Here is a 13,654-nt window from a genome sequence, read left to right on the forward strand (position 1 = left end):
GGGTAGGAGGGAGGTACCAGGGACGGGAGGTGTGGCACTGGGGTGGGGTACGTAGTGAGTGGGGTAGGAGGGATTTGCCGGGGGGGAGGAGTGACAGTGGGGTGGGGTTCGTAGTGAGTGGGGTAAGAGGGAGGTACCAGGGACGGAGGTGTGGCACTGGGTTGGGGTACGTAGTGAGTGGGGTAGGATGGATTTGCCGGGGGGTGACACTGGGGTGGGGTACATAGTGAGTGGGTTAGGAGGGATTTGTCGGGGGGGAGGAGTGACACTGGGGGTGGGGTACGTAGTGAGTGGGGTAGGAGGGATTTGCCGGGGGGGGGGTGACACTGGGGTGGGGTACATAGTGAGTGGGGTAGGAGGATTTGCCGGGGGGGTGTGACACTGGGGTGGGGTACATAGTGAGTGGGGTAGGAGGGATTTGCCGGGGGGGGGAGAGAAGTGACACTGGGGTGCGGTACGTAGTGACTGGGGTGGGGTACATAGTGAGTGGGGTAGGAGGGATTTGCCGGGGGGCGGGGGGGTGACACTGGGGTGGGGTACATAGTGAGTGGGGTAGGAGGGATTTGCCGGGGGGAGGGAGGAGTGACACTGGGGTGCGGTACGTAGTGAGTGGGGTGGGAGGGATTTGCCGGGGGCGGGGGGGTGACACTGGGGTGGGGTACATAGTGAGTGGGGTAGGAGAGATTTGCCGGGGGGGAGGAGTGACACTGGGTGGGGTACGTAGTGAATGGGGTAGGAGGTATTTGGCGGGGGCTGGGGAATGACACTGGGGTGGGGTACATAGTGAGTGGGGTAGGAGGGATTTGCCGGGGGGGGGGTGACATTGGGGTGGGGTACATAGTGAGTGGGGTAGGAGGGATTTGCCGGGGGGGTGACACTGGGGTGCGGTACGTAGTGAGTGGGGTAGGAGGGATTTGCCGGGGGGAGGGAGGAGTGACACTGGGGTGCGGTACGTAGTGAGTGGGGTAGGAGGGATTTGCCGGGGGGAGGGAGGAGTGACACTGGGGTGCGGTATGTAGTGAGTGGGGTGGGAGGGATTTGCCGGGGACGGGGGGGGTGACACTGGGGTGGGGTACATAGTGAGTGGGGTAGGAGGGATTTGTCGGGGGGGGGGAGGGAGGAGTGACACTGGGGTGGGGTACATAGTGAGTGGGGTAGGAGGGATTTGCCGGGGGGGGGGAGGGAGGAGTGACACTGGGGTGCGGTATGTAGTGAGTGGGGGTGGGAGGGATTTGCCGGGGGGAGGGAGGAGTGACAGGTGCGGTACGTAGTGAGTGGGGTGGGAGGGATTTGCCGGGGGGGGGAGGGAGGAGTGACACTGGGGTGCGGTACGTAGTGAGTGGGGTGGGAGGGATTTGCGGGGGGGGAGGGAGGAGTGACACTGGGGTGCGGTACGTAGTGAGTGGGGTGGGAGGGATTTGCCGGGGGGGGGGAGGGAGGAGTTACACTGGGGTGCGGTACGTAGTGAGTGGGGTGGGAGGGAGGTGTGACATTGAGGTGGGGAATTCCTGGTCTGATATTATATATATGTTCTCTCTGCAGGTGGCTCTGCGCTTTCATTGGGATGATTCTTGTGGGAATAAGCATCATCTGTGTAAGTAGCCCTGGTGAGCTGTGACCTAAGGAAGATAGTTGAGAGGGGCTACATCTGTAGATGTATGCAATGTGTGTGTGTACGTGCGTGTGTGTGTCTACATGTGTTTGTGTATGTGCGTGTGTATGTGCATGTGTGTACGTGTGTGTGAATGTGTAATATGTGGCTGCTTACATGTAACATGATCCCATACAAAGCAGTTCAATAGATTATTGCAGCAAGACCTGAGGACGGTTGGTGGTAATGTCCACCCTGTGTACTCGTACCCACACCCTGGCATCGACCCCCGGAGGTCACCATACCCAATCCCACACCCTGGCATCAGCCCGAACACCCTCTTTATACCCACATTAACACCCTGACATCTGCCCAGGCAGCCTCTGAATACTCCACCAATACACTGGCATCACCGTAGACACCCTATCTATACCACCACCCTGACATCAGACCAGGCACCCTCTCTATACCCCAACAACAGCCTGGCATCAGCCCTGGCAGCCTCTCTATACCCACACCAACACCTGGCATCAGCCCTGGCAGCCTCTCTATACCCCCACCAACAGCCTGACATCAGCCCTGGCCTGTCTATACCACCACCAACACCCTGGCATTACCCAATGCACCCTCTCTATACACCACCAATACCCTGGCATTAGCCCAGGCATCCTCTCTATACACCACCAATACCCTGGCATCAGCCCAGGCAGCCTCTCTATACCCCAACAACAGCCTGGCATCAGCCCTGGCAGCCTCTCTATACCCACACCAACACCTGGCATCAGCCCATGCAGCCTCTCTATAACCCCATTAACACCCTGGCATCACTGTAGACACCCTCTCTATAAACCCACCAACCCCCTGGCATCAGCCCAGTCATCATCTCTATACCCCAACAACAGCCTGGCATCGGTTCTGGCAGCCTCTCTATACCCCCACCAACACCCTGACATCAGCCCTGGCAGCCTCTCTATACCCCCACCAACACCCTGACATCAGCCCTGGCCTGTCTATACCACTACCAACACCCTGGCATTACCCAATGCACCCTCTCTATACACCACCAATACCCTGGCATTAGCCCAGGCAGCCTCTCTATAAACCCCCCAACCCCCTGGCATTAGCCCAGTCATCCTCTCTATATCCCAACAACAGCCTGGCATCGGTCCTGGCAGCCTCTCTATACCCCCACCAACACCCTGACATCAGCCCTGGCAGCCTCTCTATACCCCCACCAACACCCTGACATCAGCCCTGGCCTGTCTATACCACTACCAACACCCTGGCATTACCCAATGCACCCTCTCTATACACCACCAATACCCTGGCATTAGCCCAGGCAGCCTCTCTATGAACCCCCCAACCCCCTGGCATTAGCCCAGTCATCCTCTCTATATCCCAACAACAGCCTGGCATCGGTCCTGGCAGCCTCTCTATACCCCCACCAACACCCTGACATCAGCCCTGGCAGCCTCTCTATACCCCCACCAACACCCTGACATCAGCCCTGGCCTGTCTATACCACTACCAACACCCTGGCATTACCCAATGCACCCTCTCTATACACCACCAATACCCTGGCATTAGCCCAGGCAGCCTCTCTATAAACCCCCCAACCCCCTGGCATTAGCCCAGTCATCCTCTCTATATCCCAACAACAGCCTGGCATCGGTCCTGGCAGCCTCTCTATACCCCCACCAACACCCTGACATCAGCCCTGGCAGCCTCTCTATACCCCCACCAACACCCTGACATCAGCCCTGGCCTGTCTATACCACTACCAACACCCTGGCATTACCCAATGCACCCTCTCTATACACCACCAATACCCTGGCATTAGCCCAGGCAGCCTCTCTATAAACCCCCCAACCCCCTGGCATTAGCCCAGTCATCCTCTCTATATCCCAACAACAGCCTGGCATCGGTCCTGGCAGCCTCTCTATACCCCCACCAATACCCTGACATCAGCCCAGGAAGCCTCTGAATACTCCACCAATACACTGGCATCACCGTAGACACCCTATCTATACCACCACCCTGACATCAGACCAGGGACCCTCTCTATACCCCACCAATACCCTGGCATCAGCCCTGGCAGCCTCTCTATGCCCCACCAACACCCTGGCATCAGCCCAAGCAGCCTCTCTATACCACCACCCACACCCTGGCATCACCACAGACTGTATACCCCTACCCACACCCTGGCATCAGCCCAGACAGCCTTTCTATATTCCTCCGCACACCCTGGTATTACTGTAGGCACACCGTAGAGAGTAAGACTAGAATGCAGTGGTTTGCCAGGGCACTATGCAGAATACACTCCTCAGCTCGGGCAGGATTATCTCTCTGCAATAAATTGGCATTGGGCGATGTGCCTGCGGGTATCTGTCACAGTCGGTGCAGATTAATCTCTGTGACTGGGAATGTACGGAAGACTTGGTTCCCTTATACTGTATGACATGATTGGCAGCTCCTGGGGTATCTGTAGGAGGTGCCCACAAGTTTACAGGGTATTAATGAGCTGCTGAGCGCCCAGATATGCAGCGTTACAATGCCTTGCCCGCAGTACAATGTTGCATACGATTATCCTTCACCTATATATTCACCCCCAGGTGCCGTTTGCCAGCGATATCTATGGCTTAATAGCACCAAACTTTGGAGTGGGGTTTGCTATAGGTAAGTTCTGCAATGCACAGTATATTGGTATATAGTACATTACATTCACCCGGCCGCTCACATCAGCTGTACACTGGAGAATGTTGTGTATACTCAGGCGTATATCTGGGAGGTAATGGAGTCACCTGCCACAGGGCTCCTGCTCCCAAGGGGGCACCTCTCCTTCCCTGAAAGTTTGAATCAGTTAATTGAAAGCCGTTAATACAACTTCTGTGATGACTCCCCTCCTAGTGGGACAACATACATCACATCTGCCTAGTAGTAATGGTTTTGTACTTGTTTCCTAGCAGGGCGCCCAGTTTTCTTACGTACGCTACCGTAGCAATATCGCATTGTCATGGGCCATCTCATGGGCCATTATAGTGCCATGCAATGCAATTTTTTTATGCAATTTATTCACTGCTCTGTTGGCCCTAGAGGATTGCATTGCATCTCATGGGCCATCGCACCTCCCGCAAAATCACATGCGATTTTATAGGGTGCGATGCCATGCCATTAGCTATACCCTTGTATGACATACAATGAGGTTTCATTTACCCCCCCCACTATCCACGCCACCACGCAGAGTGGCAAGCGTCGGCGGAACGCGTCCACTCCACCTTTTCATACCCCCACTATCCACGTCGGCGTGGAGTTGATTTCATATAGTGTGGCGAGCTTCACGAGGGGACGCGGAATACATGTAAAGTAATCCACGTCCCCTTGCGGGGCTCGCTGCGCTCGGCACGCTTCGGGCTCGGTGGCTCGCTGCGCTCGCCACACTATATAAAGTCGACTCCACGCCGACGAGGAATTTTACTACGGAGAATAGCCCTGTACGCTTATAGCGTACTGGGCGCTCTGCTAGGAAACAAGTACCTAAAAATTATACAAACTTAAAATCTTCACACTTATTGTGTGAGTAAGGTGACTGCCTGCAGTGAGACAGGTCATAGCTTCGAATTCGGAGTATGATGGTTAAGAAATATAATTTTAAATAAATTATAATATAAATAAACGTGGTGCAATGTAACAAGCTTTATACAAAAATATTCTCTGGGAGGAGGGGCACAGGGGCAACTGGGATGAACTTACACCACTGTGTATATGTGTATAATCACAATGTCATTGTTCACAGGGATGGTTGACTCTTCCATGATGCCGATTATGGGTTACCTGGTGGATCTGCGACACGTCTCAGTCTATGGGAGCGTTTATGCCATTGCAGATGTGGCCTTCTGTATGGGGTTCGCAATAGGTGAGATGAGTGTCACTGTGTAGATGTGTCTGCCATCAGAAGTGGTCACAGAACATCTACATGTGTCTGCTGTAGCTGGTGAGCTCACGTGGCAACTACCCAATTAGTAGCTCCTCTCCCAGACCCAATCCATGACTCAATGATTGTCGCCCCAATGTACTATGAATAATTCCAAACACAAAGGTGTCATTGCCCTCCCTTGACCATCAGCCTTGTCATCTAAGCCCGGTGCCACTGCCTGCTCCTGGTGTCCCTTCACTCACCGAACCATCAGCCTTATCATCTAACTCAGGTGTCACAGTTCTCCCTGGACCATCAGTCTTGTCTATTAACTCAGGTGTCATTGCCTTCCCTGGACCATCAGTCTTGTCATCTATCTCTTGTCACTGCCCTCATCAGACCTTCATCCTTGTCATATAACCCTGATGTCATTGCCCACTCCGGACCATCAGCCTTGTCACCTGACCCTGGTGTCACTGCTCACTCTGGACCATCAGCCTTGTCATCCAACTCAGAACATCTAACTCAGGAGTCACTTCCCTAATCTGACCATAAGCCTTGTCATCAATCTCAGGTGTCACTGTTCTCCCCGGACCATCAGCCTTGTCATCTAACTCATGTGTCACTGCACTCCATGTACTATCACCTTTGTCATTTAATGCAGGTTTCATTGCCCTCCCGGATTATCAGCCATGTTATCTAACTCATGTGTCACTGCCATCTCTGGATCATGAGCCTTGTCGACTAACTCAGGTGTCAGTGCCCTCCCCAGACCATCAGCCTTGTCATCTAACTCTGGTGTCACTGCCCTCCGTGGAACATCAATCTGGTCATCTAACTCAGATGTCAATGCCCTCGCCTGACCATTAGCCTTCTCATCTAACTCATGTGTCATTGCTGTCCCCTGACCATCAGCCTTGTCATCTAACCCTAGTGTCATTGCCCACTCCGAACCATCATCCTTGTCATCTGACCACTGCGGACCATCAGCCTTGTCATCTAACTCAGAACCTCTAACTTAGGTGTTACTGCCCTCACCAGACCATCAGCCTTGTCATCTAACCTTGGTGTCATTGTCCACTCCGGACCATCATCCTTGTCATCTAACCCTGGTGTCATTGCCCACTCCAGACCATCAGCCTTGTGTTCTAACCCTGGTGTCACTGCCCACTCCGGACCATCAGCCTTGTCATCTAACTCAGAGCATGCAACTCATGTGTCACTGCACTAACCTGACTATCAGCCTTATCATCTTACCCTGGTGTCACTTCCCTCACAAGACCATCAGCCTTGTTATTTAACTCAGGTGTCACAGTTCTCCCCAGACCATCAGTTCTGTCATTTAACTCAGGTGTCATTGCCTTCCCTTGACCATCAGTCTTGTCATCTATATCAATTGCACTCAGAACATCTAACTTAGTCTGGTAAGGGCAGAGACACCTAAGTTAGATGTTCTGAGTGCAATTGAGTTAGATGACAAGGCTGATGGTCAGGGGAGGGCAGTGACAACTGAGTTAGATGACAAGGCTGATGGTCTGGTGAGGGAAGTGACACCAGGGTTAAATGACATGGCCGATCATCTGGGGAGGGCAATGAAACCTGCGTTAAATAACAAGGCTGATAGTCCATGGAGGGCAGTGACACATGAGTTAGATGACAAAGCTGATGGTCAGGGAAGGGCAGTGACACCTGAGTTAGATGACCAGGCTTATGGTCCGAGGAGAACAGTGACACCTGAGTTAGATTACAAGGCTGATGGTCAGATGAGAGAAGTGACACCTGAGTTAGATGACAAGGCTGATAGTCTGGTGAGGGCAGAGACACCTATCAGCCTTGTCATCTAACTCAGCTGTCACTTTTCTCCTCAGACCATAAGCCTGGTCATCTAACTCAGGTGTCACTGCCCTTCCCTGACCATCAGCTTTGTCATCTAACTCATGTGTCACTGCCCTCAATGGACTATCAGCCTTGTTATTTAATGCAGGTTTCATTGCCCTCCCCAGATGATCAGCCATGTCATTTAACCCTGGTGTCACTTTCCTCACCAGACCATCAGCCTTGTCATCTAACTCAGTTGTCACTGCCCTCCCCTGACCATCAGCCTGGACATCTAACGGGCACTGAAAACTCACCTATTCATCAAAGCGTACCCTTCCACTGCATAAACCAGCTGGTTCTCCGACCCCTTGCCTGTTTACATCCTGCTATCTAACCACCACCCCTTCGCTTGCACCTCTTGTAATCTGTCTGTCTCCCCTTCCTAATAGATTGTAAGCTCCTCCGAGTAGAGCCCTCTTCCCTCCTGTTGTCAAAGCCCACTTCTCTTCACATTTCACTCACAGCTCTCCTTTACTCCAACACTCAGTGACCATCTTCATACTCATCTCCATCATTGGCCTCAAGCCTCTAGTTGTATGTTGATTGGGTCCTCACTACTTACGTTTAAGCTGTAATGTGTATTGAACTGTGGTGCTCTTTATTTGTACTGTATTTTTGTTATTTATTCAATGTTATGCCAAGTTTTGTCTCCTTGTATTGTTCCTTTGTACGGCGCTGCGAAACACTTGTGGCGCCTTATAAATAAAATTATAATAATAATAATAATAATAAGGTGTCACTGCCCTCCATGGACCATCAACCTGGTCATCTAATTCAGGTGTCACTGTTCTCCCCATACCATCAGCCTTGACATCTAATTCAGATGTCACTGCCCTCCCCTGACCATCAGCCAGGTCATCTAAATCAGGTGTCACTGCCCTCCCTGGACCATCAACCTGTTCATCTAACTCAGGTGTCACTGCCCTCCCTGGACCATCAGCCTTGTCTTTAGCTCAGGTGTCACTGCCCTCCCTGGACATCAGCCTTGTTATCTAACTCAAGTGTCATTGCCCTCCCGATCCATTAACCATGTAATCTTACTTAGGTGTCACTGCTCTCCCTGGACCATCAACTGTGTCATCTTACTCCGGTGTCTCTTGCCTCCCCAGTCCATTAGCTTTTTTTTATAAAACTTAGATGTCACAGTCGTGCCCGGACCATCACCTTTGTCATTTAACTCAGTGCATCTAACTCAGGTGTCAATGCCCTCCCAAGACCATGAGCCTTGTCTTCTAACTCAAGGCATCTAACTGGCTTATGATCTAACTCAGGTCTCACTGCCGTCCCTGGACTATCAGCCTTGTTATCTAACTCAGGTGTCTCTGCCCTCCCCGGACTACCAACCTTGTCATCTAACTCAGCTGTTATTGCCCTCCCCGGATCATCAGCCTTGTCATCTAACCTTGGTGTCACTGCCCACTCCAGACCATCAGCCTTGTCAACTAACTCAGCGTGTCTAACTCTTGTGTCACTGTCCTTCCCACACCATTAGCCTTGTCATCTGAGGTCTCACTGCCCTCCCAGATCCATCTAATTTGTCATTTAACTCAGTGCACCTAACTCGGTTGCCACTTGCCTCACCTTGTCATCTAACTGAGAGCATTTAATTCATGTGTCACTAGAAGACAAGCCTGATGGTCCAGGGAGGTCAGTGACACTAAGTTAGATGCTCTGAGTCTGATGACAAGGCTGATTGTGTAGGGAGGGCAGTGACACCTGAGTTAGATGACAAGGCTGAAAGTCCAGGGAGTAGAGTGACAACTGAGTTAGATGACAAGGCTGATGGACTGGAGAAGGCAGTGACAAATGAGTTAGATTCACTGAGTTAGATGACAAAGCTGATGGTCCAGGAGGGCAGTGACACCTGAGTTAGTTGCTCAGAGATGACAATGCTGATGGTCTGGAGAAGGCAGTGACACATGAGTTTGATTCACTGCATTAGATGACAACCCTGATGGTCTCAGAAGGGAAGTGACAACTGAGATAGATTCACTGAGTTAGATGACAAGGCTGATGGTCTCGGAGGGCAGTGACACCTGAGTTAGATGCTCTGAGATCGATGACAATGCTGATGGCCCAGAGAGGGCAGTGATACCGGAGTTAGATTACAAGGCTGATGGTCTGTGGAGGTAAGTGACACCTGAGTTAGATTCACTGAGTTAGATGACAAGGCTGATGGTCCAGGGAGGGAAGTGACACCTGAGTTAGATTGTCTCAGATAACAATGCTGATGTTCCGAGAAGGGCAGTGACAACAGACCTAGATTACAAGGCTGATGGTCTAGGGAGGGAAGTGACACCTAAGTTAGCTTCACTGAGTTAGATGACAAGGCTGAAGGTCCATGGAGAGCAGTGACAACTAAGTTAGATTCTCTCAGTTAGATGACAAGGCTTATGGATTAGGAAGGGCAGTGTCAACTGAGTTAGATGACAAGGCTGCTGGTCTGTGGAGTTAAGTGACACCTGAGTAAGATGACAAGGTGATGGTCCGGGAAGGGCAGTGACAACTGAGTTACAGTAGATGCACTGAGTTAGGTTGGTAGCGTTATTGTGAAGCCACACCCCAATCCATCAGATCACATTCCCTTTTTTCCAGCTGCACTTGGTGCTGAACCAGGTAGGAACGCCATTCCTGATTAATGAGCGATTGTTGCTTGTTCCTTGCAGGACCCTCTGCTGGAGGTGCGATTGCCAAATCCATTGGGTTCCCCTGGCTGATGACTATTATCGGAATTGTGGATATACTCTTCGCACCTCTTTGTTTGTTCCTCAGAAGCCCACCAGCCAAGGAAGAAAAGATGGTAATGGGCAGATACAACAATGGTTTCCAATCCGGGTTTCCCTGCACAGCAGTTTCATACTTATGTCTATGCCGTAACACTTGTATGACACCAACATATACTGAGGAGTTGTACTATAGAGAGGTGTGGCTTAGACATACTGAGAACAATACAGAAATACAGGCTGAGACTACTAAACCAGACACGTGATGGTGTTGCCCATAGAAACCAGACTCTTGTGGGATGCTATAGAGAAATTATGGCTTTTCAGTTTTAGAAGCATTAGTAAATCTACCCCAAAAAGTGAGAACATTCGGATCAGCAAAGATCACTGCCCCATAAATTATGGTATACATTCATCTATAGACAACATATGTGGATGACACCTGTCAGTCTTTCTGAGTCTGGGTTCGTTAGTGCATCCACAGTAGGCGTGGGCCTGTTAATGTGTCCTGTGTGAGTGGGCCTGTTAGTGCATCCTGTGGGAGGGCTGGGCCTGTTAGTGTGTCATGTGGGAGGAGTGGACCCATTATTGTGACCCGTAGGAGGAGAGTATCCAACTTGAGGAGTGGGGCCATTATTGTGTTCCTCGGGAGGAGTGGACCTGTTAGTGTGTCCCATGGGAGGAGTGGACCTGTTAGTGTGTCCCATTAGTGTTTCCCACCAGGAGTGTGTCCTGCTGGAGTGGGCCCATTAATTTGTTCCTCAGGAGGAAAGGGCCCATTAATGTTTTCCCCGGGGGGAGTGGGCTTGTTAGTGTGTCCTGCATGAGGAGTGGATGTGTTAGTGCATCCCACTGGAGGAGTTGGCCCATTAGTGTATCCTGCCAGAGGAGTAGGCCTGTTAGTGTACCCTGCTGGAGTGGGCCCATTAATGTGTCCCATGGGAGGAGTTAGCCTGTCCAGTGGGAGGAGTGGGGTGTGTGACCCATTGGAGAAGTGGGCCAATTAATGTGTGCCGAGGGTGGAGTGGGCTCATTAGTGTGACCCGCGGAAGGAGTGGGCCCGTTAGTGTGACCAGTGGGCTCATTAGTGTATGCCACCAGAGGAGTTGGCTTGTTAGCGTTCACTGAGAGTGGGCCCATTAATGTGTCCCACAGAAGTAGTGTGCCTGTCAGTGTGTCCTGTGGGAGGAGTGTGCCTATTAGCATGTCCTGTGGGAGGAGTGTGCCTGTTAGCATGTCCCGTGGGAGGAGTGTGGTATAGGTGTGTCCAATGGGAGGAGTGTGCCTGTTAGTGTGTGCAATGGGAGGAGTGGACCTGTTAGTGTGTCCCGTGGGAGGAGTGAGCCTGATAGTGTGTCAAGTGGGAGGAGTGGGCCTGTTAGCAGGTGCCATAGGAGAAGTGGGGTGTAGGTGTTTCCTATGGGAGGAGTGGGCCTATGTCCTGTGGGAGGAGTGGGGTATAGGTGTGTCCCATGGGAGGAGTGGGCCTGTTAGTGTATCCTGTGGAAGGAGTGAACCTATTAGTGTGTCCTGTGGAAGGAGTGGGTCTGTTATTGTGTCCTGTGGGAGGATTGAGCCTATTAGTGTTTCCCTTGGGAGGAGTGGGCCTGTTAGTGTGATCAGTGGGAGGAGTGGGCCTGTTAGTGTGATCAGTGGGAGGAGTGGGCCTGTTAGTGTGATCAGTGGAAGGAGTGGGCCTGTTAGTGTGATCAGTGGGGAGAGTGGGCCTGTTAGTGTGATCAGTGGGCCTGTTAGTGTGATCAGTGGGCCTGTTAGTGTGATCAGTGGGCCTGTTAGTGTGATCAGTGGGTCTGTTAGTGTGATCAGTGGGCCTGTTAGTGTGATCAGTGGGCCTGTTAGTGTGATCAGTGGGAGGAGTGGTCCTGTTAGTGTGATCAGTGGGCCTGTTAGTGTGATCAGTGGGCCTGTTAGTGTGATCAGTGGGCCTGTTAGTGTGATCAGTGGGAGGAGTGGGCCTGTTAGTGTGATCAGTGGGCCTGTTAGTGTGATCAGTGGGTCTGTTAGTGTGATCAGTGGGAGGAGTGGGCCTGTTAGTGTGATCAGTGGGCCTGTTAGTGTGATCAGTGGGAGGAGTGGGCCTGTTAGTGTAACCAGAGCAGCATACACTTGGCTACCATACTCTTTGGGCTGTAGATAGCGGGTGTATAGTCTGAGTTCTGTCAGCATAAGGTGACACTGAGTTGGCTCCTGTGTAATGTGACTTCTCTGGTACCTACAGGCCATTCTAATGGAGCACAACTGCCCGGTGAAGAAGCGGATGTACATGCAGAACAGCACGCAGCCCTACTACGCCGCCGATGAGGAGGAGGAGGAAAGCGATGAATGACCCTACACCCACCATTACTAAGTTATTTGTTTTTACATTTCATTGTTGTATCATTGGTCTAACAGTAACAAGCCAAAGTTCTCCTATCTTGTCGCAGCGGCACAGGGCACAACCGCCCTGGTGAGACACCGGTGTATTGCAGAGTAGTCATTTGTGCAGCTACAAGGTGGTACATATATATATATAGACACACTATATAGTGAGCTGGTATATATGTGACGGCCGGCACTGTACAGGGCATTTCCAGTCCTGTTACTGGCACCACGAGACCAGATATGCCACGCTGCAGCTCTTGTACCCATGGAGCGGCACACTGCTTACTATTCCTGCAGCCAATAGGGGTAACACTTCCAGAGAGCAGGAGCGGCCCATACACCCCTATAAGAATGCCACCATTGGGGGTAGCCCAGAAATACTTGTGCCCCTTATACTCTTGCACTGTTGTATATGTCCAGCTGTCCTCACCCCTGTGAATGTGAGGCGGGCACTTATTGGGCCATTGTGCCCAGCAGATGCAGCCAGGAAGGGACGTATTCCCGCACCGCCGCTCCGATCCCATTTCCCGTCGCTGTCCCGAGACGTTATCTATAGTACAGACATAACCAACAGCCTTACTGGGTACTAACAGGTTTTATAGAACCCATTTCTATAAATATTGTTGAAAATTTTTATTTTATGTATTTAATTTTAGTACATATTATGCAATATATTTTTAACTACTGTAATTGTAATGTAAATGTGTATAAAAGGCATAAAATGAAATCCTCTTCTTTCTCTGTTTGACCGGGAATAACCAATCTGGGTCATCTGTACGGGAATCTGTTCCTACAGCATCATGGGTTCAAGTCCACTACTCTGGGGATTCCCCTGTACAGTGCCCCCCCCCCCCAAGTTTGATGGATACACTACACCTATAATGTTACAGGATCTGCTTGTGTTAGTCTATAATCCAGAACAGGCCAGTTGCCACCCCAGATGGATGCCCACGCCTTGTACCCTGCATTCCCACAGAACTGGCAGCGGGATGTTGGGTGAGGATGTGATGCTGCGGGTACTAGCTAATTACATATCTCCTTACACATTGACTGTTCCCAATACACAGGAATAAATAGTTGTGCCGTAATGCGATCAGTTAGGGAACAAATGAACAGATCAATGCAAAACAGATTATTATAGCTGGTGACATGTTTCTGCCACTCGTA

At 51.2% G+C, this 13,654-nt stretch overlaps 1 protein-coding gene across 1 annotated transcript; it reads left to right on the forward strand.

Annotated features, from left to right (window-relative positions):
* Window positions 1-1,500: 1,500 nt before the first annotated feature.
* LOC146053792 (synaptic vesicular amine transporter-like) lies at window positions 1,501-13,328 on the forward strand. The gene is made up of 5 exons (XM_083168024.1): window positions 1,501-1,594; window positions 4,204-4,267; window positions 5,385-5,504; window positions 10,049-10,182; window positions 12,345-13,328. The coding sequence occupies exons 1-5, from the start codon at window positions 1,565-1,567 to the stop codon at window positions 12,450-12,452; spliced, it is 456 nt and encodes a 151-aa protein (XP_083024150.1). The 5' UTR covers window positions 1,501-1,564; the 3' UTR covers window positions 12,453-13,328.
* Window positions 13,329-13,654: the final 326 nt, after the last annotated feature.

Source organism: Crinia signifera, unplaced genomic scaffold (assembly GCF_055691185.1).
Source record: "Crinia signifera unplaced genomic scaffold, ASM5569118v1 HAP2_SCAFFOLD_207, whole genome shotgun sequence".
Taxonomy (NCBI): Eukaryota; Metazoa; Chordata; class Amphibia; order Anura; family Myobatrachidae; genus Crinia; species Crinia signifera.